The following is a 27,823-nucleotide window of genomic DNA, read 5'->3' as shown; positions in this document are numbered from 1 at the left end:
TCATCTGCTGCCAGAGCACAGCCAGCCATGCCAGAGGCAGGGAGGACCTCTCCTCCTGGCCACCCAGCCCTGCATCTGTGCAAGAGTTGGGAGAAACACCTTCAGATGGAGAAACCAGAGAACCCACAAACCTTTCCCCCAAACCTCAGTCCCTTCAGGCCCAGTCCCTCCAAGCATGCAGGTTCACAAGCCAAACTCCTGGGACAAAACAAACCCACTGGTTTAAAAATCAGGGTGGCACTGGGTGACAAACAGGCTTTGTCACCAGGCTGGTCATTAAAATACAGAGGTGAGAGGGCTCAGCGTGGCCACCTGTGGCTTGGCTGGCTCAGGGCTGGCCGGGCCACACGGGGTTACCTGACACTCACGTATTTCAGGATCTTCTTCACCCGGGCCATGCACAGGATGGTCACCCAGATGGACACCACGGAGCCCAGGAAGTCACAGTACTGCAGCGTGTCGTAGTCCATGATGCACATCACTGCAACGCCCGGCTGGTCACACGCGTGGTAGAACTGCAGCCAGGGACAAAAGCAAAGGCCAGGTGGATCCAGCAGCACCACACAGTGCTCTGGGAAGGAGAGGCAGGAGAAGGCTCAGCCCACAGCAGGCAGTGCCTCCAGGAAGCTCCACCAAACCACTGTGGCATTATGGAAAGCAGGCGAGAACAAACATCAACCTGCACCCTCCCAGCAGCAGCCAGGAGCTCCTGGGACAGCACCTTCCAGTGCAAAATGCTCCAACCCATCTCCATCCCTGGGGTCCTGGCCCCAAATATGAGCACCCTCAGTGTGGACTGAAGATCCCAGGGAAAAGAACACCCCTTCCGGCTCTGAAACATGTTGTTGGAACAAGTCCAGAGAAGGCCATGAAGTTGGTAAGAGGAGTGGAGCAGCTCCTCTACAAAGACAGGCTGAGAATTTTGGGGCTGCTCAGCCTGGAGAAGAGAAAGACAGGCTGAGAATTTTGGGGCTGCTCAGCCTGGAGAAGAGAAGGTTGTGTGAGACTCCACAGCAACTTTCCAGTATCTGAAGGGGGCTACAGGAAAGCTGGAGAGGGACTCTGCATCAGGAACTGTAGTGACAGTACCAGGAGTAATGGGTACAAATTGAAAGAGGGGAAATTTAGGTTAAATATTAGGAAGAATTTTTTTACTGTGAGTGTGGTTAGACACTGGAACAGCTTGCCCAGGGAGGCTGTGGATGCCCCAACCCTGGCAGTGTTCAAAGCCAGATTGGATAAGGCCTTAAGGAATCTGGTCTAGTGGGAGGTGTCCCTGCCCATGGCACAGGGTGGTTGGGACTAGATGATCTTTAAGGTCCATTCCAACCCCTTAACATAATTCCATGATTCCACAACATGTCCATGGAGGTGCTTGTCTAATGATCCTAGAAGCTCCCTGTGGAGCTCCAGGAGGGGCTGTTCCACCAAGGACTTCTCTCTGGTGCAGCATTCCCAGTGCCCAGGGGGAGCTGGAGGGGGACCCGACAGAAGGCAGTCCCTACCGTGGAGAAGAACATGGTGTAGGTGTAGACAGAGGCCTCCACCAGGTAGTAGCGATAGACAGCGACTGCTATGGCTGGCAGGAACATGAGGTTGCTCAGGGTGAGCAGGAGGGTGGCCAAGTTCTGTGCCCCGATGGACTGGGCCTTGGTGTCGTCCGTGCAGCTCCACCCACCCCAACCTGCGGAGCAGAGAGGCTTCTGTGGATCTCACAGGCCCTACCTTGTCATCCCACAGCCCCCAGCAGGAGCCTGGGATGCCTCAGGAGGTGCAGTCACACACTTGGACTATCCCAGAGCCTCCTCTCCCTCGCTCCATCAGCCACACACAGTCCTCAGGATGGTCTCATTACTCATCACATGCTCTGCTGTGGGAAGCTGGGGAACCCCAGCAGAGCTCCATGTCTGCTCTGAGGACATCCCCCAGGTTGTTCCCACGTAGCAGAGGCCATCCTACACCCAGACTGGTACTTTCCATCCCCACAGCAACTCAACACACACTCCTTTCACGCTCCTTGCTGTGAAACAGCATTCAAGGCTTCACATGATGGTATGAGCTGGCTGCAAGATCCCTACAGGTCCCAGGAACCAGGGTGGAGAATGATCCCCACCATTGAGCAAGCCATTGGGCTTCTCTCCTACCACCTGTAATGGCAGGGCAGACCCCAAACCCAGGTCAGGCTGCTCTGGGCCTTGTCCAACTGACTTTTTAAGATCTCCAAGAATGGAAACCTGGATACTGTGCAAAGACACACAGCCTGGTGGGGAAAAGATTGGTCTTCTTTGATTTAGGTGGAAGCCCCCTTGCTGCAGCCTATGTCTGTGGGCTCCTGCCCTTCCCTGTGCTCCCCCTGCAGAGCCAGTTCCAGGGTCCCTGTAACCCCATGGGCAGCAGAAAGTGCAATTTGATCCCACTCCAACTCCTCCAAGGTGAACAAACCCACTGCCTCAGCCCACGGTGACATCCAGGGCTGCACAGGATGGTGGGAGTGAAAATTTCCTAAAGGACAGTGCCTGGCACAGGGCACAATTCTCAGCCTCTGACTGGATACCAAGGACTGAACTGAGACAGCCTCTATAAACACAAATCTGCATTTTTTTATTATTTAAATGATTTTAATTAAAGATTAAGATGCCCATGCCCTCCTTTTGAGGAAAGGAGGTCAGCCTCAGGGCAGATGAGGGATGTGCAGGCACTCCACGGTCAAGGAGCTTAGTTAAAAGTAACATCCATCCCATTCCAGAGTCACTAGAGCAGCTCTGCCCCTGGAGAGCAGCAGGGAAGCTGCTCTCCCTGGTTTATTTCTGGGCCACCAATATGCAGATGGGGCATTTTGCTGCGAGTGATTCAGCGGAAAGCTGTCCTCAGCCTGATTCCCCAGTTCCCTTGAGGTGCTCTGGGCTTCCCAGAACCTGGCAGCCCTCGGGGAAATTAGGATGCTGCTCTCCCTCTCGCTCCTCACCCATCATCAGCACTGCAGCAGGGAGGTCCTGGCTCAGGCCCAGAGCAGCAGGGAACCACAGTTTGCCTTGTCCTTCTGCTGAGAACAGGTACACGGAGCCACCCAAGCACAGCAGAGCTCATCTTCCCCACAGCACAGACTGCACCATCCTCTCAGGCCATTAAGATAATTAGCAGCTGACACAGATGTTCCTCCTCCAGGGGCACCTCCAAGTCTAAGGCTTTTGGCAGGAGACAGACAGGGACTCCTTGTATCCCATACCAGGAACCTACACAGCAAACCTCCCTGAAAGGCACAGACTCTGACATAGGCGTTTTCAAGCTCCCTAATCTCTCTGGGGATGCTCAGAAACACCTCTCCAAGCCCCGGGGAGCCTCCAAGCCCAATTCCCCATCACCCTTGGGGTGCCCTGCGTTTCCCCAGACTGCGCTTCCCCGGGCGCTGTGACGCCGGCAGCCACAGCAGACCCCAGGCTCCCCATCCCAAACACCACCGCCCTACAAAGCGTCCTCCCCTCGGGGAGGATGGCAGAGCTTCCCAGGAAAATGCACTCACCAGCCTTGCAGCTGCAGGCAGCGTAGAGGTACCCGTGTCTCCTCAGGAGGCTGCACTGCCCGTAGGGGCCGCAGTCGTTGAAGCAGGGGGTGAGGTACGCGAACACCGTCACTTTGGCTTCTGCACTGGGACATTCTCTGCAAGGACAGCGGGTCCCCTTGGCACCCCAGACCTTTGGGCAGCCCTGAGCTCTGCTCCCAAGGATCTAACCGTGCTCCTGCACGCAAGCTCCCTGCTATTTCGAGATTTGCTCCATCCCTCCTATGACCTCAGAGCAGAGTCTACTCCCTCTCCACTTGGACTGCCAAACTGATGTCTGGGTGGGTGTCAGCTCTCCTCAGACCCCCATGACAGACCAGTGTCACCACCACTCTTTTACATCATGCACTCATCCCAGCAGGCAGAAAACTAACAGAGGCAAACTGCAGAAGTATGGGCACAGCTGCCTGCATCTCTAAGACCTCCCAAAAGGGTAACAGCAGCAATTATTTCCCAATTTATCACCTCAAAATCCACCAGGGGAAAGGGGAAGCTCACCCAGGCAGGCTCTGCCATCTGCAGTCTGCATGATATGTGCCAGCTTGACACTGGTTAAGCTGTTTGGGTGCCCATTGCCTCCCCTCTCCCAGAGGTGAGGATAGAGGGTCAGTTTTGCTCACACGAGCCAAGGCCAGTGGGACTTGGAGGGAGAGTGCTCTGAACAGGCCCCAGGGTGGGATGACACACCAGACTCACCCCTGGCCCTTTGGGCAGAGCAGCTGCAGGGACAGGAACCAGTCATCAGTCTGAGGGTACAGGACAATCAGCATTGCCTCTGCAGAGGATGTGCTCACGCTCAGAGGGTAGCCCTGGGAAAAAGCTGGAAGGAAACAGGGTGCTGTGATGGACCAGACTTGGGAAGAAGGGCCCACAACAACCCCAGGCTGAGACTGATCACACAGGAATCAGATGCTCCAGTGGCTCCTTGCTCCCATGCTCAGGAGGCACCGGGGGGATGGAGAGGACCCCTGCTCCCAAGACCCTTGTTTTTTCATTCATCTCAATTCTCAGTAGCTGTCTGCACAGCACAGGGCACCTGGAACAGCCTGTTGTCTTGGCTACTCCTCCAGTGCAGAGCTTAGCTTCTCTGCACACCAGCAATGCCTTGACCATCCCCAGACCTCCTGCTAAGAAGGCTGGAAGAGCCCCAGCTGGTAACCAGACCTTTCTTTGGTGGAGGCTAACTCCTGGTGCCAAACCACCACCTGCACCCCAGCACCCTGGGAATGTGCCAGCACAAGGACCTCAGGAGGGTTTGTTCTGAAATCAGCTGCCCTGGGACACCCCACAAAGTCCTGAGTCAGTTCAAAATCAGTTTCCCTGGGACACCCCACGAAGTCCTGAGTCAGCTGACAGCCCATGAGGTCTAAAAGCAGAGCAGTGAGATGCCCAGCTGAGCTGGTGGCAGGTGCCAGCCTCTCCTACCTGTGCTGCAGTTCCGTGTGGCGTTGAGGGACAGCACTGGGGAGGCAGCACTCACACATCCAACCACGGTGGCATTGGCCAGGCTCACAGATGTCTGTGCAAACAGAGCAGTGTCCCATGTCACAGCACCCCAATGCCATCCCCCTGCACTGTTTATCTCCCACAGGGCCCATGGCAGATGGGAGCAGCAGGTGACAGTAAATCCTGCAGGTCACCCATCATCAATTCAGCAGGTTTCTGACCAAACCCATGTTCACCTCACCCTGTGCTGCCACCGTGTTATGTAGTGGCTAAAAGGCAAGAGGCCCTCCTGGGGGAACTGCCCCAAAGCTGGGACACTGACACATCAACACCACCACAGGGTGGCACAAGCCAGAGGCTGCAGGACATCAGGGCTGAGCCCTGCTCCAGCCCTCGGGAAGTTTCATAGCATTTCAGGTGGCTGATTTTGGGGGGGGTCACTGTAGGAGACTGGGAATGAGTGACTTGGGCAGGAACATCCCTGGGTTTCCCTGCTCAGCCTCCTCTCCTGGTGGCAAGGTGCCAGGCTCCCGTGGAGAAGATGGCACTGCAGCTGCTTCCCGTTTTGTCTCCTCTGCATCACCGCTGCCACATGCTGCAAGCTGTGGCATTCCAATTGGAGCTGGCAGGTGGGACATGCTGGAAGCAGCTAGAACAGGCTCAGAGTGTTTTGTAGCAACAGAAAGAAAGAGAAGTAGTCCCACAACCCCTGGAGTGTGCTGGCAAACCCGCCCAGGAGCAGGGACAAAGCCCCGCAAAGGGGGCACAACCATCAGTCAGCCCCCTCACCTTGTTAAGCAGGAGACTGACCACGAGGGAGCCCCCGCTGTCCATGCCAGTGTTGAGGTTGAGCAGGAGCAGGGTCGGGGACAGGGAGTTCACGGGCACGCTGGGACCGTTGAGGAGTCTGTAGCGCACGGACACAACATCCAGGTCCTCACGGACCACGGGCTGGCTCTGCAGGCAGGAGCTCCTCTGGCCAGACGTGTTGTGTGGAGCCTCTCCAGCAGCCTGAGCAGAGCTCCCTGCTGCCCCTGTGGTACCTGGTTTGGCACCAGCTTGGCTCTGGTTTAGGCTGATGAAGTTAAGGAAGGAACTGGCGCTTCCTGGTCTGCAAACTGTAAAGCATAAGAAGGAGAGGAATCAGCACAGCCAGGACCAGCACCTCACCCAGGCAGCTCCAGCCCTCCAAGTGATAGCACAAACTGGGGGGGTGTTCATCACTGCAGCACTGGCTGCAGCCCCAGAAAGGCACCACCTCTGCAGGAGGAGCATCCACAAGCTGGGACAGTGCTGGAAGCCAGACAGCAGTACAGTGGGTGGAAGCACCCTGGAGCTGCAGGGACGGGGGAAGAGAAGAAGGGATAACACAGCATCCTCAAGGTACCCAGGGACTACTCACTAGCCAGCAGCAGAGCTGAGCACTCAGCTGTCCCAGAGCCACAGGCTGCATAAAAGTCTCTCCCAGCTCCCCAAACATGAGCAGACAAGGCTGAGCAGGAAGGAGAAGCCAACCCAGTGAAGCTACAGGCACAAGCCATCATGACAGATGGAGTTGAGTGTGACACTTAAGAGTCCCAGTGCTGGAGCCTGTCCATTGCTCCCAAAGACTCTTATGTTCCCCTCTAACGCCTGTGCCAGGCCTTCCAGCACACAGGATGAGGCTCTGCTTTGAGGAGGGGATGGCAGAACCCCCAGCAGAAGAAAGCTTTAAAAATGTACCTAGTTGGTGAGCTTCCAGCAGTCAAACAGGGATTATGGTCAGGTAATAGGATGCAAAGACACCACAAGGGACTTGTGACCCCCTGAGTCACAAGGTGTCACCTGAAATGGGGACATCCCCTCACTACAGCCCCAGACATTTCCCCATGTAAACCTCTGTGAGATGGTTTCCTGTCCATAACCTGCTTGTGGCCAATTGATAGTCAACACAGCATTAGTCTGGTACACCCACCCCAAACTATTCTTCACACCAAATCTTAAGCCAGTCACTGCTTCCCAAACAACCTTTGGAAAAGGTCATTGCTTCAGAGACCCTGAACTTCTCAGGCATTTCCAAAACAGGCAGCTCTAGTAAGTGTCACTCTGGAGTGGACACTGGAGCCTTCACTTTTGACCCCAAAGCAACGCTTAGGCCTTGGGCCTCCAAGAGGAGGCAACCAGCATGCTGGGGGATGCAGGCCACCACAGCCAGGCAACCAAAGGCCCAGGAGAGACACAGCAGACACAAAGTTCCTTCTGGTCCTTTCCACAGGGCTGGAGGAAGCGGGATCCCACCTGTGAAAGAAGCCAGCATCTCCATGGACACGCTGGCATTGGCAGTGCCGAGACTCTCCACCATGATCTGCAGCCACTTCTCCCAGGGGGGCGAGTCCAGGGCCAGGCTGCAGTTTGCACTCCCTGTGCAGGTGAGGGTCTTCTGGAAGGACTGGGGCAGTGTGATGGAGCCCAGCACCACCCGCACAGCACACGCTTTCTGGTCACTTGTCAGGCAGCTCCGCAGCTGGAACCGCATCCCCGCGGCGTGTTTGGGGACGAAGACCCTGCGGGAGGAGGGAACAGCACTTTGCAGAGCTTGTACTCTCAGTGCAAGCCAGCCATGACCCACCACAGTCCCCAGGGCTTTGCGGCAAGAACTAGACTGCCCTGGTTGGTGGTGTGAAAATCCTTCCCAAGGGAAACATCTCAAAGAACTAAAGTTCACGCAGTCGAACCTCTATGACCACGTGGGAAGACTTGGAGAAGGGTGCTCGTGTGCTCCCCGTGCAAACCCTACCACTGCTGCAGGGGGCTCAGCAGACAGGCTCAGAGACCCCCCCACAGCTCCAGCCCCACATGGGAACAACAGTGGCTTCCCCCTAAGCAGCTCCCTTGGGAAATCTCTCCCCCCCTCCCCGTGCCCCTCTGTCCACCCGCTGCCCTCACTCACTTGACATGCAGTGGCTTAGCAGGCGAGACAACGGTGTGTGGCATGGGAACACCAGGCTCCAGGACAGGCATATCAGTGAGTCTGAGCACAAACATATCTGCCTGGAACATATAGGGGCATGGAGTGGAGAAACCCTGCGGGAGGGGAGAGCACAGGGGTCAGCTGTGGCTGTGAGGAGACACACCGGGCAGGGCCGTGCGGCCGGGGCCCTCCGCGGGACCCTCGGCGGGACCCTCCTCACCTTCACCTCGATCCTGCCGGCGGCCTCGGGCAGGTGGGCAGTGATGAACCAGTCCCCTGCCGCCGGGGTGGTGACGTTCACGAAGGTGGTGTTCTGCACAGCGCTGCTCAGGGCGATGCTGATGTTGTAGGAAGGACGGACGGTGGCGTTGGCAGGGAAGCGAGTGCCCAGGGGGTTAATCACGGGAGGGGCTCCGTGGCGAAAGTGCCTGTGAGAGAAACCAGAGTGCCAATGAACCAAGGGCTGTACAGGCACTGGAAAGATAAAATGGGGTACAAACTCAGAGGACACCCAGCTTGGCCTGGGATCGGAGAGGGAGCAGGCTGGAAACCCCCACGTTTCCAAGTGGAACACAGGAGCCCTCGTTTTCATCCGGTGAGGACTGGCTGCTATTAGCTTATCCAGGATTTATTTAGAGATTGCTGTAACTTGGCTGATTATTAAGATAAGGATTAACATGGTTCCATCAAGCCTGGAAGCAAATTTCCAACACTTACTGAGGTTAAGCCCCAGCTGCAAGACTACTCCTTCTTTACAACCATCAGCAAATTCCCCTTATAGGGGAAGCCATCCACAAAGAGCTTTCATTTTCCAGCTAAGATCTGAATCTTCCTATTTCCTCTTTTAAGAAGGGTAGACAGACAGACTAAAAAGATGCTTACAAGGAGGCCCATATTGCAGACTTCAGTTCCCCAGCACTTCTGCTTTCCAGATAAGCAGCCCAGCGTTTGACGTAGCAGGAACACATGCAGTTGAGTAACATGCAAGATATTTATTCAGTCAATTTGGCATTTAATTTGCTCGCTTTTGGGCTGCTCTGCAGCAGAATGTAATGGGTCCAGGAAGCAAATGTGACAGGTGGTATGTTGTTACCCCTTGGAGCTTGTCTGGGTTAGCCTTTGTTTCTTAGGGGATCATTTAGCTGCTTTCTTGTCCCTCACATGCCCAAACTACAGGAAAGCTTTCTGGGAAGCAGAAAGCCTGTGACAGGCTGCTCAGGAGAGCAGCTTCTAAGAGCACTGGTCTGTGCCCAGGACAGACCAGGGAAGCACAAGCCAAGCAGCTTCAGTCACTCCCAAGACCTCTGTGAACTGGGTGTCGGAGACCCACATGTCTCCATGGGCACGACTTGCCCAGGAAACCTGTTACCCTCCAAACATTCTTCCAGGTTTTTGAACTCAAATCTTCCAACAAGTCAAGTACTGCTTTAACCCCAATTCTTGCACTTAAATTGCATTTACAATCTTCTCATGCTCTTATGTTTGCAGGACATGACATTCTTCTTCTACCTGTGCTCCACACACAGCCACAGCCCTCCCAAAGTGCCCCCAGTCTCTTCAGTTCCTCTGTACTGGAGAATTTGTCCACATCCAATCAGTTTGGGTGCACTCAAGCCCCTTGTAGTCCTGCCACATCCTTTGGCACCATGTGCAGGGTCCTGCCAGGCACAGAAAGGCCCAGGAACACCTCTGTGTGAACAGCAGACCATCCTCACTGTGAAGCTCTCTCCAGCATCTCTAAGGGGTCTCTTGGACAGCAGGTCCAACAGGCAGCCCCAGACTCACTGGCAACATGAACACAAAACACTCCTACAGGTTTAAACACAGATCCAGTGCTTGTACATTAAGAAACTGTGGCTCCTGCAGCTGAGGAACAGATGCCCAGCCTCCTACAACCAACCAGCCCCAGCATGAGCAACCAGGACAAGAGGACAGGATGCCCATGTGGGCAATCCCTGGCACAGGGACATACATACACTGTGATCTCCATGCTGGTGCACTCGGGTCCTTTCCCCCGGGATGCCTGCAGGAGCCAACGGAGCAGCACAGTGTCTTCTGGCACATGGAAGTGGAAGAGCTTGGCGTTCCCATACCAGCTGTAGAAGGACAGCTTCTGTGCACTCTGGGAGAAGTACTCGGAGACATACAGGGAGTCTGGAAGGGAGAGAGCACAGCAGTTGGTGGGGGAGCTGCTGAGGGCAGGCTCAAGGGCTTTATCCACCCACAGAAGCACATGGGAAGCTTAATCTTGCTGGAGAGGGGCCCTTTGAGTCCCCGATTTCTCATCTCAGTCCCACTAGATATGTGATGATCCATGATGATCATCACATATCCCAGATATGAACCAGCCAGAACCACCCACACCCCTGCAATGAACCATCACCCAGAGAAGGAGAGCACTAAAAGATGCCTAAACCATGCTCTGAGAGATGTGCTCTGAAGATGAGAGACCACCAGAGACACCAGGGAGGAGGAAAGGTTGATGGCAGAAGGTGATGGAATAGGCAGCAGCAAACCCTGGGGCAGACAGTGCAGAGCAGATGGGTGCAGGTAGCACAGGGGGGCCCCAGGACCCAGCAGCAGTTTATGGTGCCAAGAGGCAAGAGCTGTGCCCTTGTTTGTCTGCTCAGTGCATGGGCTGATGTTTTACATGGGCAGAGAGTGATAGGACAAGGGGGATGGTTTTAAACTAAAGGAGGGGAGATTTAGATTAGATGTTAGGAGGAAATCCTTCCCTGTGATGGTGATGAGACACTGGGACAGGTTGCCCAGAGAAGCTGTGGATGCCCCATCTCTGGAAGTGTTCAAGGCCAGGTTGGACAAGGCTTGGAGCAACCTGGTCTAGTGGAAGGTGTCCCTGCCCATGGCAGAGGGACAGATGATTTTTAGGGTCCCCTCCAATCCAAACCATTTTGTGAGTATCCATTTTACTCAGCTCAGGCACATGTAGTATCTCCCTGTGACACACAACATGATGAAAATTTCATGTGCTGCAAATGTAACTCTGCTTTCAGATGTACCTTCCAAACTCTAAAGATTTTCCTAGCTGAAAGAAGGGCTGCTGGGATAGCAAGAACAGCCCCAGGGTATGCTGAAAGGGCATGCAAGAGGACAACAGCTACTCAGTCAAAGTGACATCAGGACTAACTATCCCTCCTTCCATCCCTCTGCCCAGCTATACCTACAGATCACCCCCCAGCCTGAGGATCCTTTCATCTGCAAAGTTATACATTAATGAAACCAAGCAGACTGCAACTCAGGGCTGGAAAAGAAGCATCACACCAGAGCGGAGAAAGGGATAAAAGAGCACGGAGACAGCAGAGCCAAGACCATGCTGCCCCTCCAAAAACAAGGTTCATAACACTCAGCAAGGGGGTAGAAGATATGTCTTCACATCTCTGCAGAGTGCTTCCAGATGCTCCTTTTCTCCTTTGGAGTTCTCTGGAGAGAAGAGAAACTGTGGTGCCTTTCAGAGGCAGATTCATCATTTCTATTACAGAATAAGTAGCGAGTGTGGGTTAAGTTGCCTTCCTCCACTGCTGCACAGGGTCATGCTGGAAACACAGAGGACCCAAGAAAGATGCCAGAGAAAGAGGAGAACGACCCTCAAGTGGGACCAGATCCTACTTCTTGCCAAGAGGGATCTAATCCTAGCAGGAACTACGATTTGTGCCCCAAAGCAGGACACTCACCGGCCTGCACCCACGGCACCGCAAAGAGACAGGAACGGTAATCATGGGTTTAACTCCCTGGCAAATTACCAAGCCAAAGCCTGCGGGCACCCTGCAAGCCCAGCAGGGAAAGGAGGAAACAGGAAAGCAAGAAATACCAGCCACGCAAGCCAGCTGGAGGATTTGCTCATGGAGGAAGAGCGCGGCCGCCTGACCTTGCCGCGGGGTCCGGCCGAGGGAGCAGAGCAGTGCACGGAGGCTGGAAAGGTCACGGGGAAGGTGAGCCCCGAGCAGGACAGCCAGGAGTCCACAGCCTGTGGGCAGAGCTGTCCCACTGCCGTCCCCACACCGGGGTCACGCACAAAAGGGGCTTTTCAAGCAAATGCTCCCTGGCTGGAACTCCAGCGCAGTGCGTGGGGACTGCGGACAAGAGCTGGCTGTGATCCCCTGCAAGCCCGGGAACATTTCACACACAAAGCCTATGGAAAGGAGCTTTCATCAGTGGTGTCTATGTCCCCAGCACACCCTGCATGCACTTGGCATGTTCCTTTCTGGCAGTCCATGGAGATCTCTGGGCACAGGATGAGGGTAGGCAGGGACACAAGGCATGATTAGGGTTGCAGTCCTGCTCAACGCAACAGGTCCCATCAGGCAACCTACAACTTGCTGCTCCAACCCCACCAGCTGTCAGCCACGGTCACCACCCATCCTGCACGTCCTCACAAAGCCAAAGCATGATTTGTGTGGTTTTTTGGGGAGGAGAGGGCAGGCAGACTGCAAAATTAAAAACTCCAGCAATCAGCAGTGCTATTTATTAAGGACTGGTCAATTATACAGAGTGAGCTCCAGCGCATTAGCAGGTCAAAGGCAGGCAGACCTGCCCTGCCCACACACTGCCTGTCACCAGGTAAGCAGCAACTGGGGCTGTGGACAAAGTCCACTGAGAAACAGCTTCTTGTGGTGACAAGGGCCAAGCCCCCACTCACAGGCTGCACTGGGCAGCTGCACCCAGAGAGCAGGTATGTGACTCCCAGGGCACCTCTGCCTGGGCTGACAAGGAAATACCACAGGCAGATAAACGGAACATCAGTAGAGAAAAGCCAGAAAGACAGGTCACAGCAGAGGAGGTGTGTACTCCATTTGCATCGATAGAGTACTCTGGTATTAGCTGTGCTCCCTATGTGTCCATCCCAACCTATTCAGTCTGCTTGGCAACACCTGGAAAGTCCCCCTCGACTGTCCCATGACGTAAAACAAGCTTTAAACTGAGCAAGGGACCTGTCAAATGGATGCTGTTTTCATCTTCTCCCATACAGATTTTGCATAAGCAGGTTTCAAATGTATTATGCAAAAAACAAAAGTGCTTTTAAGAGAAACAGAATGCAGTAGAATCCCTGATGATGCTGAGAGGAGACGCATTATTTCAATTTCAGAGTAAAGAGTCACCTCGTACAGCTTGAGTTTGTTTGTCCAAAGATGATCTCATGGTAGTTTTAGGAAATAATACCTTGACTGGTGGTTTCACAGGGCTTCCCATCAAAGGGACGAAGCTCTCATTTCAAAGCAGACGCTGTCTAAAGCTACAGAGTTGATGTTCAGCCCGATTGGAGACAAGACAGGACTATGTGGCAGGATGTTTGGCCATATACAACGTAACAGAAAACCCCGTTCCTTTCTCCGGGGTCGAAAATCCACGTAGAAATGTTGCAGAGCGAGGGACTCTCGCTCCTCTGTGAAGGAGCCGATCTTTCGCAGTGCCCAGACGTAACCCTACGGAGGCATTCCCTATGGAGGCATTCCCTGCAGAGCCGTTCCCACAGCCGGCGGGACGGCGCCGGGACAAACCCAGCACCACACCTGAGGCACAGCGGAGCTCTCCAAGGGCTGGGAACCCAGCGAGCAGGATGCCAGAGCAGGGTGGGCCTGGGGCACGGGGCCATCTCACCCCTGGCTCCCCGAGCAGAATCCGCGCTCTGCGGACTATGTGGGAGCGATAACCACCATCGACAGCGGATAACCACCGACCCCCGCGACGGGGTGAGCAGGTGAACAACCTCACCTCCCCAAACCTCTCCACCGCCAACAGAAAAAGCTGGCTGACACCTCCGGAGAGAAGGGACACGGCCCCCGCACCCCCAGCACCCCCCGCTCTGCCAAAAGCCCCGCTCCCGTCCATCCGTCTGGATGCGCTGGAAGTAAAGTAACCTAAAAACAAGGCAAAGCCAAGGAAAACAACCGCTGCCAACACGGCAGAACGCTCCGGGTCTGGCCCGACCTCCCGCTGCTCCGCAGGGCCGGCACAGGCGCTGCCCCCCGGGGATGCTCAGGAGCCCCCGAATCCCTCGGGAGAGCACGAAACCACTCCAAAGTCCCCGCCGAGCCACCCCGGGCAGGAGCCGCGGGATTTGCGGGGCAAGCTCCGAGGGGCTCCCTCTAACACAACGGCCAATACCGGTTTTCCCACCGCCGCCTCTCCCCCTCCCGGGGACCCGCCGGCCCGCCCCCCGGCCCGCGAGCCCCACCGAGCCCCCGCTTCCCGCCCGCGCCCGGGACTCCACCGGGGCCGGTGCGGTTTCCGCGGCGGGCGGGCAAGCGCCAAGGAGCTGCAGCAGGAGCAGCAGCAGGCCGCGGCAGGGGCCGGCCCGGCTGCCCCGGCCATGGCTCATGGCCGCCCGGTCCGCCGCTGCCCCGGCCCCGCCGCCCGCCCCGCAGCGCCGCCAGCCCGCGCCGCCGGCTTTCCGGCGCCCGCCCCGCCCGGACCGGCCCCGGACCGGCCTTCCGCCGGCCCCCCCCGCGGGACCGCCTCCCGATCACGGCGAGCGAGGAGCCGCGGCTGCCCTCCCGAGTGCCACCGCCGGGGACCGGAGCATCCCCATGGCAGACAGCTCCGGGGTGGTGCCGGTGGTGATGCTCCCGCGGGAGCCCCGCGGGTTTGCTTCTCCCTGCCGTGAAGGCCGAGTCAGATGGTGATTTAAGATGGGTTTAAGCTGAAATCACAAATATCAGCATGCCTCGGTCATAACCGGGCAGCCCACTGTGCCCTCGCTTGGAAGGGAGATCACTGGGGACGCTCAGCCCTGCAGAAGGGAAATGACTGGGGAGGCTCGGCCCTGCAGTCTGAAGGGTGGTTTTATACTCGTTCCTAGAAAGTCCGATTGCCTTCTCTGCTCCCACGTGTCTGCCGCGTTCGTAGGACTCACGGGAGATGTGGCTTTTACAGGCATGGTCAACTCATTCTCTGATTTTGCAGCTGACTTCAAAAGAGTCAGGAATCTTCCCCTTTACGTGCCTTTTCCTTGGGATACCTTCTGATGTGTTCGTGTTTCCCAGCAGAACAATGCAGCCTGGGAAATATCTCAGTCCTTGCTCAGGCAAAACCCCCATCACTCGAGGTCAGCTTGGCTGAGGACTTCAGACCTGTTTCCAGTCCAGATGGACTTTCTACTTCGGGAGCTGAAAATCTTTGCTTCTTGCTCTCACAGACCTGATACACTTGTGATAAATTCATTAGGTACAGGAAGGAAATCCCATAGGGAAGTGCCAGTCATTTCCTAGGAGGTCTGACATCACCAAAAGCCCAGTCAGAACACCTTATGTGCTCAGAGCTAGCAATGCCCTCATCTCATTCAGGAGAAGACTTTCCTGAAGTCAGCCCAGAAGCTTGAGCACATAAAGCCTGGGATGGGAAGGGACTATTCTTCTTATTCCCAGCTTAAATTTGCTCACTCTTAGTTCACTTCCATTTGTCCCTGCATGATACTATCCTTGGATTTTCAGAGCTCTCCTTCTAAGAGAAGAACAAATCAATCCTCTGTTCTCATTCTACATTAATTTAGCCTTCAACTCCACTTTTAAAGGTATCAGCTCATCTTCAGCCAATCCTTATGAATTACTTTCCTGCAATGCTCTTTCTACTTATAGTTATTTTCCTCTTAAAGGAGAAAAACTGAGATTCAAAGTCAAAGATCTGAGCATTAATCAAGCTTATCTCACACGAGACAGAATCAGATCCACAGCATGTTACAATACCTATTTTTTCACAGCTTGTGTCCCTTAGAGTAGCTCCTGTTCCCTGAGAAAAGCACTCCAGTGTTCACTGTAACTGTGTGGGGATGCTATAGGACATGTCACCTCCAGACTGACAGCTGCTCCAAACACATGGGGACATGAAAATGTTGTCATTGGCTTAGTGACTGTCTGGATTGCTCTGTCCCCTTTAGCTAAGCAGCCTCACCAAGGGGTGAGTTTGGATCAGGGAGGGTCTCCCTTTTGCAGCAGAGCTGGAGTTGGAGCTGAAGCTGGAGCTGGAAAAGCTGAAGCTTCCTCCACTTCCACAGGCAGTGCTGCAGGTGGATCACCATGACCTGCAGCCAGGCAGAAGATCCAGCTACAGTGATATCTGCCTCCTCCTGTGGTGGCAACAAAACACCACAGGATTTAGAAAAACCCACATGAGGTTCTGACTGTGCTGAAACCTGAGGGACCATGGCCAGGGCTTCTGTCTGACTCAGTGACACACTTCACTCTGGGTACAGTGCCCATGTGATGGTCTGGGCTCGCCACTTCTGCTTCTTGCTCTGTGGTCCAACCACAGCCCTTCATCAGGGAGTCAGACAAGAGAGAAAGACCCTGTTTTGGAGAGTGTATTTCCTACAGTGTTTCAAACAGGCCTGGGGAGAAGTCTGGACTATATACTGAAATTATCCCTCTTTGAGGCACCGACCTGGAAAATAAATAATGGTGGCCTGTCCAAATTGAATTTATGGAGCTTTAACAATGCTGACCCATGAATTTTGATAAATATACTTCTACTATTAATAAAGGCACTCAGCTGCTCAACCATTGAGGGAGGTATAAAAGCTTTCTGGATGAGCAGCTGCAATGCACATTTTGCTGTATTGCTTTCCATAAATCCATAGCTGGGATCCTCCTGGCCATGTACAAAGGTCTCTGGAGAGCACAGAGCTGGCACAGTCAGCTCCCCTGTCTCTGTTTGGTCCCAGTACAAGGAGTGAAAATGTGGTGCTGGCTGAAAACCTTATGTTTTAGCTATCTCCAGATAAATCCTCACTGAGTTGTGTCTACCCAGCAGCTCATTTCTGACTTGAAGTCACCATGACAGGGGATCTGGGAAGGAAGAGCATAATGAAAAACTGTGTCCCAGGAATATGAACCAAAGATCTGTTGGAGTTGCATGCTTTGGATTTTGACAGAAAAGTCAGATGATGCTCCCTCACTGCAGGAGGCTGGTGAAAGGATATATTTGATGTAGTCCATGGAGCTTTGCTATGTGCAGCTCTCAGCGTTACTCACAAATGGAAAAATAGAAGGTCAATCCTTTCAGTGTGGATAAAGAAGGTCACACAGGTAGGGAAATGATCTAAAACAGAGGAGGTTGAACTTAAACTGGCTATTATAGCTCAGGAAAAAGATGCTGGAGTCCTTGCTGATGGTTCACTAAAATTTTAGCCTTGATGTGCAGCAAAAAAAAAAAAAAAGCCAACAAAATGTGGTGATGTCATCAGGAAGGGCTTGGCCTCACAGAACAAGAAAGAGGGCATCTCTTGCATGCTGTGTTACAGCTTGGTGCACCCACATCTGTGCAGTTCTGGCCCCTGATCATAGGCTCATAGAATAGTTTGGGCTGGAAGGGACCCTTAAAGGTCATCTAGTCCACCCCCTCTGCCTTGGGCAGGGACACCTTCCACTAGACCAGGTTGCTCAGAGCCCCATCCAGCCCAGTACTGAATGTTTCCAGGGATGGGGCAGCCACAACTCTCTGAGCAACCTGTGCCAGTGTTTTACCACCCTCATTGTAAAAGCCTTCTTCCTTAAATCTAATCCAAATCAAACCTCTTTTATTTTAAAACCATCACCTCTTGCCCTACCACAACAGGTTGTAGGAGCATAGTGGACTTAGAGCCCTGAGCAGAGCAACTGAGATGATCCAGGGATGGGGCAGCACAGTGTGAGGGGGTCCTGGGGAGGCTGGGATTTTTCCCTGAGGAAGGGGGGACAAAAAGGGCCAGCTCTGCACAGTCATAAAATGAACGTGGACCTGGTGCACATCAGGTGCTGCATGACTGGATGGAGGCCATTGATCAGCCTGGTAGGTTGGTTCAAAATGGATGAAAAGGACTTTACATGGGCCAGGTGGGAGAATGAACTTCTGGAACTCGCTGCCACAGGAGGCTGTGGAAACAAATAGGATCAGCAGGTTTATAAAAGGTGTAGCAAATTCATGAGCAGCTGCAGGTCAACTGACAGATGCTGAAGGCAACAGGCAGGAATGTTGGCTGGAATTGCTGTTACTGCTGCTGTGGGAGCTTGAGGAGCACAACCAAAGCTGGCTAGGGGCCTGTTCCCTCCCCAGATGGCACCTCCTGTAGCTGAAAACAACACAAAAACAACACTGGGAGAGAGGAACCACGGATGTTACCATTGCCTGTGATCTCAGTTCCATCCTTAAGCAAATTCAGATCTTCCCAGGTGGTTGCTGTGTGGTAGGAAGATAGGGCAACCAGCAGGAAGAGAAGTTTTGCATTTCTATTCAATTTCCATCTTTGTAGTGAAAATCTAATCAATGCTTATTTTCTGTCTTCTACTGCTCTTCCTTCTCCCACTGGCAAAACAGCTGGTGGAGGAGGTGGGAGGATCCTGGAAAGTTTGAATTAAAGTATATTTCAATCATTCCTTATTTTCAGACTGCTTGCCTAAAAAAATCCCCTTCACCTCAAAAATTGATTGAAGCCACCTCCAAACATCCAGTATCTGTGGGAAAAGGTGGAGGGGAAGGGGGTCATGGAAAATGAGATCATGGGGTCTCTTATCAAGGTAGAAACAGGAAGCCAAGGAACTATAAACCAGTCAACTTCAAGTCACAAAAAAACCAGTGGGACATTTCATCAAAGAAAGAAATGAGTAATAAGCATGACCATCTCCAAGAATGAATCATTTCAGATGAGTGTGTTTTCCTTCTGTGGCAGACTCCAGTCCTTGGTTTAACATTATCATTCACTGTTCTTTCATCAATAACTTGTAGTGGAGAATGTGCTTATTAAATTCTCAGATGTTCCTGAGCTGGAGGGACTGAAAGCAGCCCAAAGCACTGGCTGAAAATTCAGATTGATCCAGACAAATCAGAGAGATCAGTTCAGTAGGGAAATTCTGACATTTAGGAAAGAGTGACTGTCCAGACACACAGCAAACAAGCAGAAGATCTATTGGCTGCACCACTTGTGAGTTATTCTATTGCCATATTGAATTCCAATAGGGGATGTACAAACAAGAACAGTTTGTAAAACACGTGATGTTTTCCCTCCTCGTTCCAGCAAGAGAACCTCTCAACTGGTCTCCTAAGATCAGCTTCCAGTAAGGAATTAATTCTCTATGTTCCCGCTGCTTCTTTGCTGAATTTTGATCTAGCATTTTCTGTAAATCATAGATAATTCCTGGTGGACTCCCCTAGGATGCATGACATCCTCCAGAAGTATGTGTTTCTGTGTCCCTTTCCAGGACATTCTCTCTAGGGCCATGACTATTCATCCAATGCTAATAAGAGCAGGATCCAACCTATGTGGTCAATGCTGTTTGCAGCCCCTCAAGAGACTGGTGGAAGTGTTTTGATCAGGTGAGTCATAAGCACCAAACTCATTTCCTGATGTCATTTTAGCTCCTTATTTTAATAAAAATGGGGTTTCTGAGATGCCACTTGCCTTGGTGACATCATATAACAAAACACTGTGCTGTTCTGGGGATATCTTTGCACCACAAGTGCTTTGTCCATCCAAAATAAATAGTAATGAGATCCAAGAAAGGGCTTCAGAGGGTGGAGGCATCAAAACAGGCTTTTCTCTCACCTGGAGATGTCCATCTCCCATCTTGCCCTGAAGCTGCCTGGTGTGACTCTGCCTCCTGAGTGCTGCCATGGTCTGGATCAGGGGCCTTTGTCCCCAAATTCTACCTCATCAATGTCTCTTTGGGGCATTTTGGGCTGCTGCTGCTGTGGCAATGCAGTGGTTGCCTCCACATCTCCCATCAGCACTGGAGCTGCAGCAATGCCAGCTGCAAAATCACCCTGGGCCAGCACTAGGGTGAATATTGGACCTGCCCTGCTCCAGGGCACAGCTGCTGAGGTGCCAGCAGGTCCTGAGGCAGCTGGGCAGGAATACCAGCTCAGGGAGAGCCCAGCTGTGTCTGTCCCGTGGGGTGGGCTGTGTCCTGGGGCACACAACGCCACGGCCACCAAGGGATGCCCAGGGAAGGGAGCCCCTGTGCCTGAGCCAGGAGGGGCACTCAGCACTGGACATGGGCTGCTGGGGAGGGTCCTGGACCCCTCCAAGCTGGCTCCAGAGTCCCCAGTGCACTCAGGACCTCGGGCTGGCTGGAAACCCATCCCGTCAGACCTGCTTCTCCCTGCTCCACCCCTGCAGGCAGGACCAAGGCTTGCCCCTCGCACACTCTGCCTGGCCCCGATAAAGCACCACGGCTGGAGGTCCCCATCTTGTGGCAGCAGGGACAAATGGCTGGGACATCACGAGATCAGAGGTTCTTTGGCCAAAAACAGAACTCTGGGAAAGTGCTGCAGGGCCAGGGCACTGCCCACTGCCACCCCATGTGTCCTGCCCGAGGGCACAGCACGGCTTGGGAGCACTTGGAAGTGAAACCCAATTTAGGGACAAAGTGTCACCCTCCACATACACACCACCCCCATGTTGCTCTTACACCTTGCCTCTGGCACCCACCACACTCGGGACCATGAGGGTTTGGAGGTGCCTGAGTCTGTGCTGGACTTGGTGCTGGCTCTTCCCAGTGCTTTACACACCAGCCCACAGTGCCTCGCACACCTCTGTGCCCTGAGCCCCCAGCATACCCCCGCTCTCTCCAGGATCCCCAGGGAGCAGAGGCTCTCTGTGGAGCACAGTTGTGCCCACAGCTCTGTCTGGGTAACGTTGGCTGGAAGGGTGGAACCTGCTCCAACACCTGCTCCGTGCAAAGGTGGATCAGGTTGGCCAGCGATGCCCTGACCAGCTCTCTCCTCCTTCCTCACCATGCCCAGGGGCAGTGGGCACATGGTGTGGTGGTGCTCTGCAGGTGAAACCCCAGGGGCTGGAGGGCCTCTCTCTCTCCTTGGAGTCCTTGGAGTCTTTCCTGTCTCTGTGCATTCACTGACAGTGACTGGAGACCATGGGGCTGGGGCAAGTGTCCATCCTTGCAAGTGCCAGGGATCAAAGGGGCCCGTGGCAAGATGAACCTGTGAACCACGGGGCTTCCTTGGACCTTCCCCCCTTCACCAAGCACCTCCCAGCCTTGGCAGGGACAGGGCAGCCTTACTCAGCACCTGGCAGGTTGTAGCCCCCCCAGACTATCTGCTGCCCATCTCCACCACACCCACAGCTGGAGGAGAGCCCACGCTCTCCTTTATCAGACCCCCACGGCCACCCTGCTGTGGGCTGTGATAAGGGCTGGGGGCTGTGCAGACACCAACACCACAACACCCCACACCCCTCTGCTGCCTGGGCTCCTTTCCCTGCCCTGACACCCCCCAACACTGCTGGATCTGGAGCTGGGCCCCATCTGCTCCCCCTGCGGTTCTGCAGCACTCCCCTAAAGCGACACCCCAGCAATGCAGCATTAGGTGGAGACAGAAGAAGTCCTACACCACTGCAGAGTTCTGGGTGCTGGGGGTGCACAGAGAGATGTCCTGGGGTGCCCTCACTGTGCCACCACACAGAGGGGCAGAGGTGCAGGGAGCCCCTGTACCCCACCGTCTCCCACGAGCATTTCCAGGAGATGCTCTGTGACAATTCGCCCTGAACAAGGGGTGCATGGGGCTGGTGGGGACCCCAGCGTGGAGCCCTGATGGGACAGCCTGGACAGGTTGGGGCTGCAGGAAGCCCGTGATCATCTGTGAGTCTTTCCCCTCCGCTGGTGCCTGGAGGGGAAAAGACTCACTCCCGGAGCCCCAGGGCTGGCAGAGCAGTGTCTCCCTGTCGGGCAACCACCCCCCAAACACTGCTGAACCAGTGCCCATTTCCTCCATGCGCCCACCTGGTGGGAGGACCCCCAGTTCAGATCCCCAAAGCAGATCCCTCCTGCTCCCTCCCCGCAGGCAGCAAACAGAGCAGGACACCAGAGCTGGAGCACAAATGCAAGAGATTTTATTTCAGAACATTTGACTGCTCGCTGTTGGAGGGCTGGTGGTGCCCCTTGGGTCCAGCTCCAGCCACGGTACACGTCTTAACGGTACTTGGCAGTCAGGACGGTTCCCACGGCGCACAGGAACTTGTCCAGGGAAGCGTGGACCTCCGGGGTCAGGAGAGCGGGGTTGTGGCTGGCCACCACCACCAGGAAGCACTGGCCCAGCAGCTGAAAGGCAAAAGGAGATGGTGAGCAAGGGGGTGAGGCGAGGGGGTGGCCAAGGGGTGCAGGAGGGGAGCGGGGCTGGTCGCCCCTTCCCAGACGCTCACTTTGAAGTTGACGGGGTCCACGCGGAGTTTTTGGGCGTGGAGGTCACTGAGCTTGGAGAGGGCACCGGCGATGTCATCGACGTGGTTGGCAGCTTCGACCAGGGCAGCCGCCACCTTCTTGCCATGACCCTTGACCTGAGCAGAGCCCTTTCCCAGGTCGAAGTGGGGGAAGTAGGTCTTGGTCTGGGGGTAGGTGGCGAACATCCTGCGGAACAGACGGATTCAGGGACAGGTGAGACAGGGACAGAGACATAGGGCAGGGACAGCTGCGGATGGGGAGAGAATGGGGGCAGAGGGGAGGGACTCGGGGACGGAGACGAGAGGAGAGAGGGTCCCGCCAGGAACGGACACGTACCTCTCCAGGGTCTCGGCGCCATATTCTTCGGCGTGGCCGCCGATTTTGGCGAAGACGCCCTTCACGTTGCTCTTGTCGGCACTGGACAGCACCATGATGTCACCCTCGCCCTGGCAGCCCCCAGCACGGGTGTCCCCGCTGGCGGCCGCCGCCCTTAGTATCGGTGCTGGGGCCCCGCCCCGCCCCCGCGTCCCGCCCCGCCCTGGCCCCGTCCCGGCGCTGGACGCCGCCAGTAGCGGGCCGCCGGCCCGACCCCCCCGCCCGCTCACCGGCACCCGCACCGGCGGGGGGCTGTGCCCCGCACCCCCGGGCCGGCCAGGGAGGGTCGGGGCTTCGTGTTCAGCGCAGGCAGTGGTTTACCCCTCTGGCGCAAGCTGACAGTAGGGTTAGGCTTAGGGTTAGGATGACATTTAGGTTCAGGTAGAGGGTTCGGGCTGGCTTGGGTTGAGGTCAGGTCTGCACTGGCACCGGCGGAGGAGCTGCCCCGTGTCCCCTCCCAGCGCGGAGTGGGGCACGGGCTGAGGAGCCCCGGGCACAGCCTGCATGGGTTCTGGCCAGGCGGCGGGGACAGGAGCGTGGGGGAGTCTGTGCCCCACAGACTGAGCCCAACATCCCCGAGCCCCACTCACGGCCCCGTGGGCCCCTGCACGTACAGACTGGGCCATCCAGCAGAGCTTCCACACACGTGTGAGCTGCCCTGGTACATGCACTGCCCCTACACACACTGCCGTCTGACACATCCTTGCACACACCTGTGCCGTCCCTATACACCATACACTAGACACTAGACTCGTCCCCCATCATCCAACACAGCCCCTGAGCACGCAGCTGCCCTGCTGCACCCCTCTCGTTCCCTCAGTGCCCCTGAACCCCTGTACCCCACAGTGTGTGCCCTCTTCAGCCCCTGCTCCTCGAACCACCGTCCCATCCCTTTGCACACAAGCCCCGGAGCTCCCCTGCCCCAGCCCTCTCTCCTGCTCACAGCCTGTGCTGGTGCCAGTGCTGTGGGGACTGGGGGACTCCTGGGAAGGGGGGACACCTGGCAGAGCCCACGGGGATCGGCACTGCTGCAGGTGCTGTGGGAATGAAGACACTCTGGGCCACGGTGGTTTATGGCCAGCCCCGTGTGCCCCAAATGATGAAGGCGAGGAGGGTAACAAGGGCAAGGTAGATGAGGATGGTGAGGAAGACGAGGAGGGTGAAGGGGCTTGTGGAGCTTCCAGCAGGTTCGGGAGCTGGCACAGTCCAGCAGGGGACAGTTCACGCCCGTGTTTCCTCCTCTGCCGACGGTTCTTATCGTTTGTGTTTGGGGGAGATTAGCTCGGTCTGGCACCAATTCAGCGTGGGGAGGGAGTGGGGAGGGACGAGGGGGGGCTGATCTTCTGGGAAACATCGGCGGGACAGCCTGTGTGCATCGGGGGGAAGCTGCCAAGGCAGCAGAACACTTCAGACCGGTGGCACAAGAATAAATGGGTGTAAACGCACATGAGCACAGTGGGATGTAGACTGGGATGTGTCTGAGGATGGAGGAAAAGCGCTGTGGGTTCACCTGTAGGAGCAGGGACCAGCGTGGCTGGGGACTGTCAGCCCTGTTTGTGTGCAGGCAGGGTCCCTGCACACCCCATACCTGCCTTCTGCCTGTACTTGGGCACCCCTCTCCTGCAGGACCTCATCTCCCTCCTCCGGTATCACAGCACAGAGCAAACCCAGGGCTAGTTTAGTGTCTCACAGCCCATCAACCGTGATCAGGGATTTTTTTAAATTCAGGTTCCAAAGCCTTGAAACCAGCGTCCCTGTGCTGGACTGCAGCTCTGCACACCCCACTCCAAGCCTGCCCGTGTCCCAGGGGAGGTGCAGACACCTGGGATGGGTGCAGGGGCTCTCCCCTGGCAGCCAGCTGGGATTTGTGGCTCAGGGGCTTTGTGCTTAATGATCTGTGGTGGATTTTTTTTACTCCCATGAATTCTCTGATTGCTTTTGGAGCTCATGCAAGCAACTTAGCTCCCACAGCATCCCTAATAAAGTCCTAAACAGCTAGCTGTCTTGATAGATGGAGACAGGCAGGATTTATCCTCCCTCCCCACCCCGAGAATCCTTCAAAGGGACGCAAGAGCCAAATTTGTCCTGGCACAGCCTTTCCCCTGCTCCCTGGAGGGGTGAAGGCACAGCCAGTGCCAGGCTGAGCTACAGTCCAGGGGTCCTGCTGTCGGCTGCATCCCATGCTGGGGAGGGGTGGAAGCAGGTAGGACGCCGAGGGACACCCAGGGAGCCCATGGCCAGTGCTGCCCTTCCTGTACCACAGCTGGTCTCACTGGTAGCCCCCTCCCCCCGGCAGGAGCACTGCCACTCTCCAGCCCACCCCAGCCCTCGGCCCCGGCACAGACGGACTCAGAGCTGCGGCAAAAGAGTCTTTATTGGCGGCACACGGGCACAGGTGGCAGCTCATCTGTACTTCTCAGCCAGCACGGAGGCCACGGCCGACATGAACTTGTCGACGGCAGAGTGGATCTGGGGGGTGTAGTCCTTCCCCAGGTGCACGGCCAGCACCACCTGGAGGCACTGTGCCAGCAGCTGCGAGGAAAAACGGGGCTAAGAACCGCTGCTACAGCCCCAGGGCCCCTTCCCAGTCCCTGTCCCCCATCCCCTGTCCCCCATCCTGATCCCTGTCCACTGTCCCTCATCCTCTGTTTCCTGTCCCTATCCCCCATCCTGATCCCCATCAGCCACCTCCTCTCCCCCATCCTCTATTCCCCATCCCCATCCCTCATCCCCTGTCCCCCATCCTGATCCCAATCTTCCATCCCCTGTCCCCCATTCCCCATCCCCATCCCTGTCCCCCACCCCTGCCTCCTGTCCCCGCCTGCCTTGAAGTTGACGGGGTCCACACGCAGGTTGTAGGCGTGCAGGTTGCTGAGCTCAGACAGAGCCTGGCTCAGGTTGTCCAGGTTCTTGACGGCGGTGCCCAGGGCAGCCACCACCTTCTTGCCATGGCCACGGATCTGGTCAGAGCCATGGTGCAGGTCGAAGTGGGGGAAGTAGGTCTTGGTCGAGGGGTAGGCGGCGAACATCCTGGGGGAGCGGGACAGTCAGTGGGGCTCCCTGGGGGAGCGGGACAGTCAGTGGGGCTCGCCCAGCCGGACCCCCCACACCGGCCCCTCCGTGGGGCTCCCACCCACTCATCCCCTTTGCCCAGAGGGTCCCCAAGCCTGCACCTCTCCAGGGTCTCGGCTCCAACATCCTCCTGGTGGCCGGACACCTTCTCCCAGACCTGCTGGACCAGCTTCTTGTCCTCGGCAGTCAGCATGGCGGCGGTTGGAGTAGGCAGGGGTTGGTGGCAGCAGCACCCCTGGGGACGCCCTCTTATAGCTGCCTGCACCCCTGCCTGGCCTTATCTTATCACACCGAGGGGCGGGGCACGGCTGGGGGGCTGCTGGCTAGCCCTAAGGAGGCCCTGGGGGGCTCGGCTACCCTGCCCTGCCCCACTGTACCAGCCCCACACCAGGCTGGGGGCAGCACCTTGCCAGGCTGCCCCATGGGGATGTCCCGTGGGTGTCACAGCCTTGTCTGCCCCGGCCAGAATGTCCTCAAGCCTCCTGTTGTGACCCACCAGTCCCCCTGGATGGGCCAGGGCCCTGCCTGGCTCTGTGGGTGTTGGGGTGAATCCCACAAGTGTCCCTAGTCCTATGTCCTCCAGACTCCGGCACATCCAGCCCCTCTCTGCCCCAAGGGACCCCATGGCCTCTGAGTATGAGCCTTGGGTCATGCTGGGGGTCTGCCATGAGAAACACCATTCCTCCAGCAGCCTGGAGACACCTGGGCAGGGAAGGGGATGTGCCTGAGGATGGAGGGTAAGCGCTGTGACCCAGAGTCTGTCCTGCGATGCTTGTCAGGCCTGGGCTCCTTCCCTTCTTCCCACCATGACACGTGCTCCTGCCTCTCCCCATAAACACTGGGACATCTGGTAAGGGTACATGGTGGTTGGTCATACAACCATAGAATTATGGAATAATAGAATCATTCAGGTTGGAAAATCCCTCTATTAAGTCCAACCATTAACCCAGCACTGCCAAGGCCAACACTAAACCATGTCCCCAGGTGCCACACCTACACACCTTCTAAATCCCTCCAGGGATAGTGGCTTCATTACTGCCCTGGGCAGCCTGTTCCGGGGCTTGACAACCCTTTCCACTAAGCAATTTTTCCTAATATCCAACCTAAACCTCCCCTAGTGCAACTTGAGGCCATCTCCTCTGACTGCCACATCCTTCTCTCAGCCCCTGGGACACACCAGATGCTGACCTACCACCTAAGTCATAGATTTAAACCTGTAAATTAGCCAAGACCCACAGATGCAGAATGTTTTAAAAGCTGCTGTGGCACACTGAGTGACAGGTTTAGAGCCATTTGGTGGCCTGAGAGCTTCTGCACCACCTTTTTCCCCCTTTTCCAAATGCAGTCCCTAAATTCCATGAATGAGACAAGAATCACTGCTTGCAGTGCCAGCTCAGGCTGTCTAGCAGAGCAGGCTTAAGGCTTTGCACCCACCTTTTCATGTCAGAAGTCCTCTGAGACAGGAGCTCACATGGTGCTGTGCTTAATTTTTTTGGCCAAACTGGCCCTGGTAACAGGCTGATGTTCCAGATTTTTCTGAGCAGCATTTGCACAGAATCAAGGCTGTCTCTGCTTTTCACTCTTCCCCCACCCAGGGAATAATTGATTTTAGGCTAGTGGGAGGGGAGACAACCAGATGAGCCCAACTAACCAAAAAGGTATTTCATACCATATAACCCCATGCTCAGCAATAAAAGGAAAAAGAGAGGGTTTAAGGGAGTTTTAGGGGGGTTAACCTTCTTTTTTGCTCAGGAACTGGTTGGGTATGAGTTTACCCATGAAATGAAGTGATTGCCTCTGCATCAACTGTTTTGTTTTGTTTTCTTCTCTCTTCTTCCACTTATTCTTCACTTATTAAACAATAATTTCTGTTCGTTTGATCTTGACCCCCAATTTTTCTTGCTTTTATTCTTCCTTCCTTTTTCTCCTCATCCAATTGAAGGGGGGCAGTGAGTGAGTGAGTGACTGTGTAGTGCTTGGCTGCCTGCTGGGGTTAACCCATAACAGGTATGTATGGAGAATCCCTCATCTTCCCAAATTTCAAATCCATGTAAAATTCCCCATGTTAAAATCAGAGATGTCAAGCTGAGGGGATGGTCCCTTTAGCAAACCTGTCTAGCAGGTGTTCATGAAGCACATTAGATACCACGTCCATACCCCATGGACAGAGGCATGAGAAGACAATGCCCAGCATCACAACACATGGCAATGCAGGTTTTGTTCCCAACAGGCTGGGATGGGTTTTGGATAGGTCTAACAAAA

The 27,823-nt window shown here is 55.3% G+C and overlaps 3 protein-coding genes across 3 annotated transcripts; all 3 read right to left on the bottom strand.

The window, feature by feature from the left end:
- Positions 1-16: 16 nt before the first annotated feature.
- TMEM8A (transmembrane protein 8A) lies at positions 17-14,292 on the bottom strand. The gene is made up of 12 exons (XM_029957857.1): positions 14,079-14,292; positions 9,932-10,109; positions 8,176-8,383; positions 7,935-8,068; positions 7,283-7,548; positions 5,795-6,123; positions 4,985-5,078; positions 4,256-4,379; positions 3,521-3,657; positions 1,506-1,684; positions 369-515; positions 17-198 (listed from the first exon to the last, which is right to left on the bottom strand). Exons 1-12 carry the CDS (start codon positions 14,290-14,292, stop codon positions 184-186), a joined length of 2,025 nt encoding a protein of 674 aa, XP_029813717.1. The 3' UTR covers positions 17-183.
- Positions 14,293-21,764: 7,472 nt separating this feature from the next.
- Positions 21,765-22,592, bottom strand: LOC103763098 (hemoglobin subunit alpha-A). Its single transcript, XM_008929818.2, has 3 exons — positions 22,451-22,592; positions 22,096-22,300; positions 21,765-21,994 (listed from the first exon to the last, which is right to left on the bottom strand). The coding sequence occupies exons 1-3, from the start codon at positions 22,543-22,545 to the stop codon at positions 21,866-21,868; spliced, it is 429 nt and encodes a 142-aa protein (XP_008928066.2). The 5' UTR covers positions 22,546-22,592; the 3' UTR covers positions 21,765-21,865.
- Positions 22,593-24,845: 2,253 nt separating this feature from the next.
- Positions 24,846-25,799, bottom strand: LOC115307131 (hemoglobin subunit alpha-D). The gene is made up of 3 exons (XM_029957945.1): positions 25,663-25,799; positions 25,315-25,519; positions 24,846-25,021 (listed from the first exon to the last, which is right to left on the bottom strand). Exons 1-3 carry the CDS (start codon positions 25,752-25,754, stop codon positions 24,893-24,895), a joined length of 426 nt encoding a protein of 141 aa, XP_029813805.1. The 5' UTR covers positions 25,755-25,799; the 3' UTR covers positions 24,846-24,892.
- Positions 25,800-27,823: the final 2,024 nt, after the last annotated feature.

The sequence above is a fragment of the Manacus vitellinus genome, unplaced genomic scaffold, assembly GCF_001715985.3.
Source record: "Manacus vitellinus isolate BGI_N305 unplaced genomic scaffold, ASM171598v3 scaffold_12_pilon, whole genome shotgun sequence".
NCBI classification, from domain to species: Eukaryota; Metazoa; Chordata; class Aves; order Passeriformes; family Pipridae; genus Manacus; species Manacus vitellinus.
Note: the sequence above shows the minus strand (reverse complement) of the source record. Positions and strands in the feature narration are given on the sequence as shown.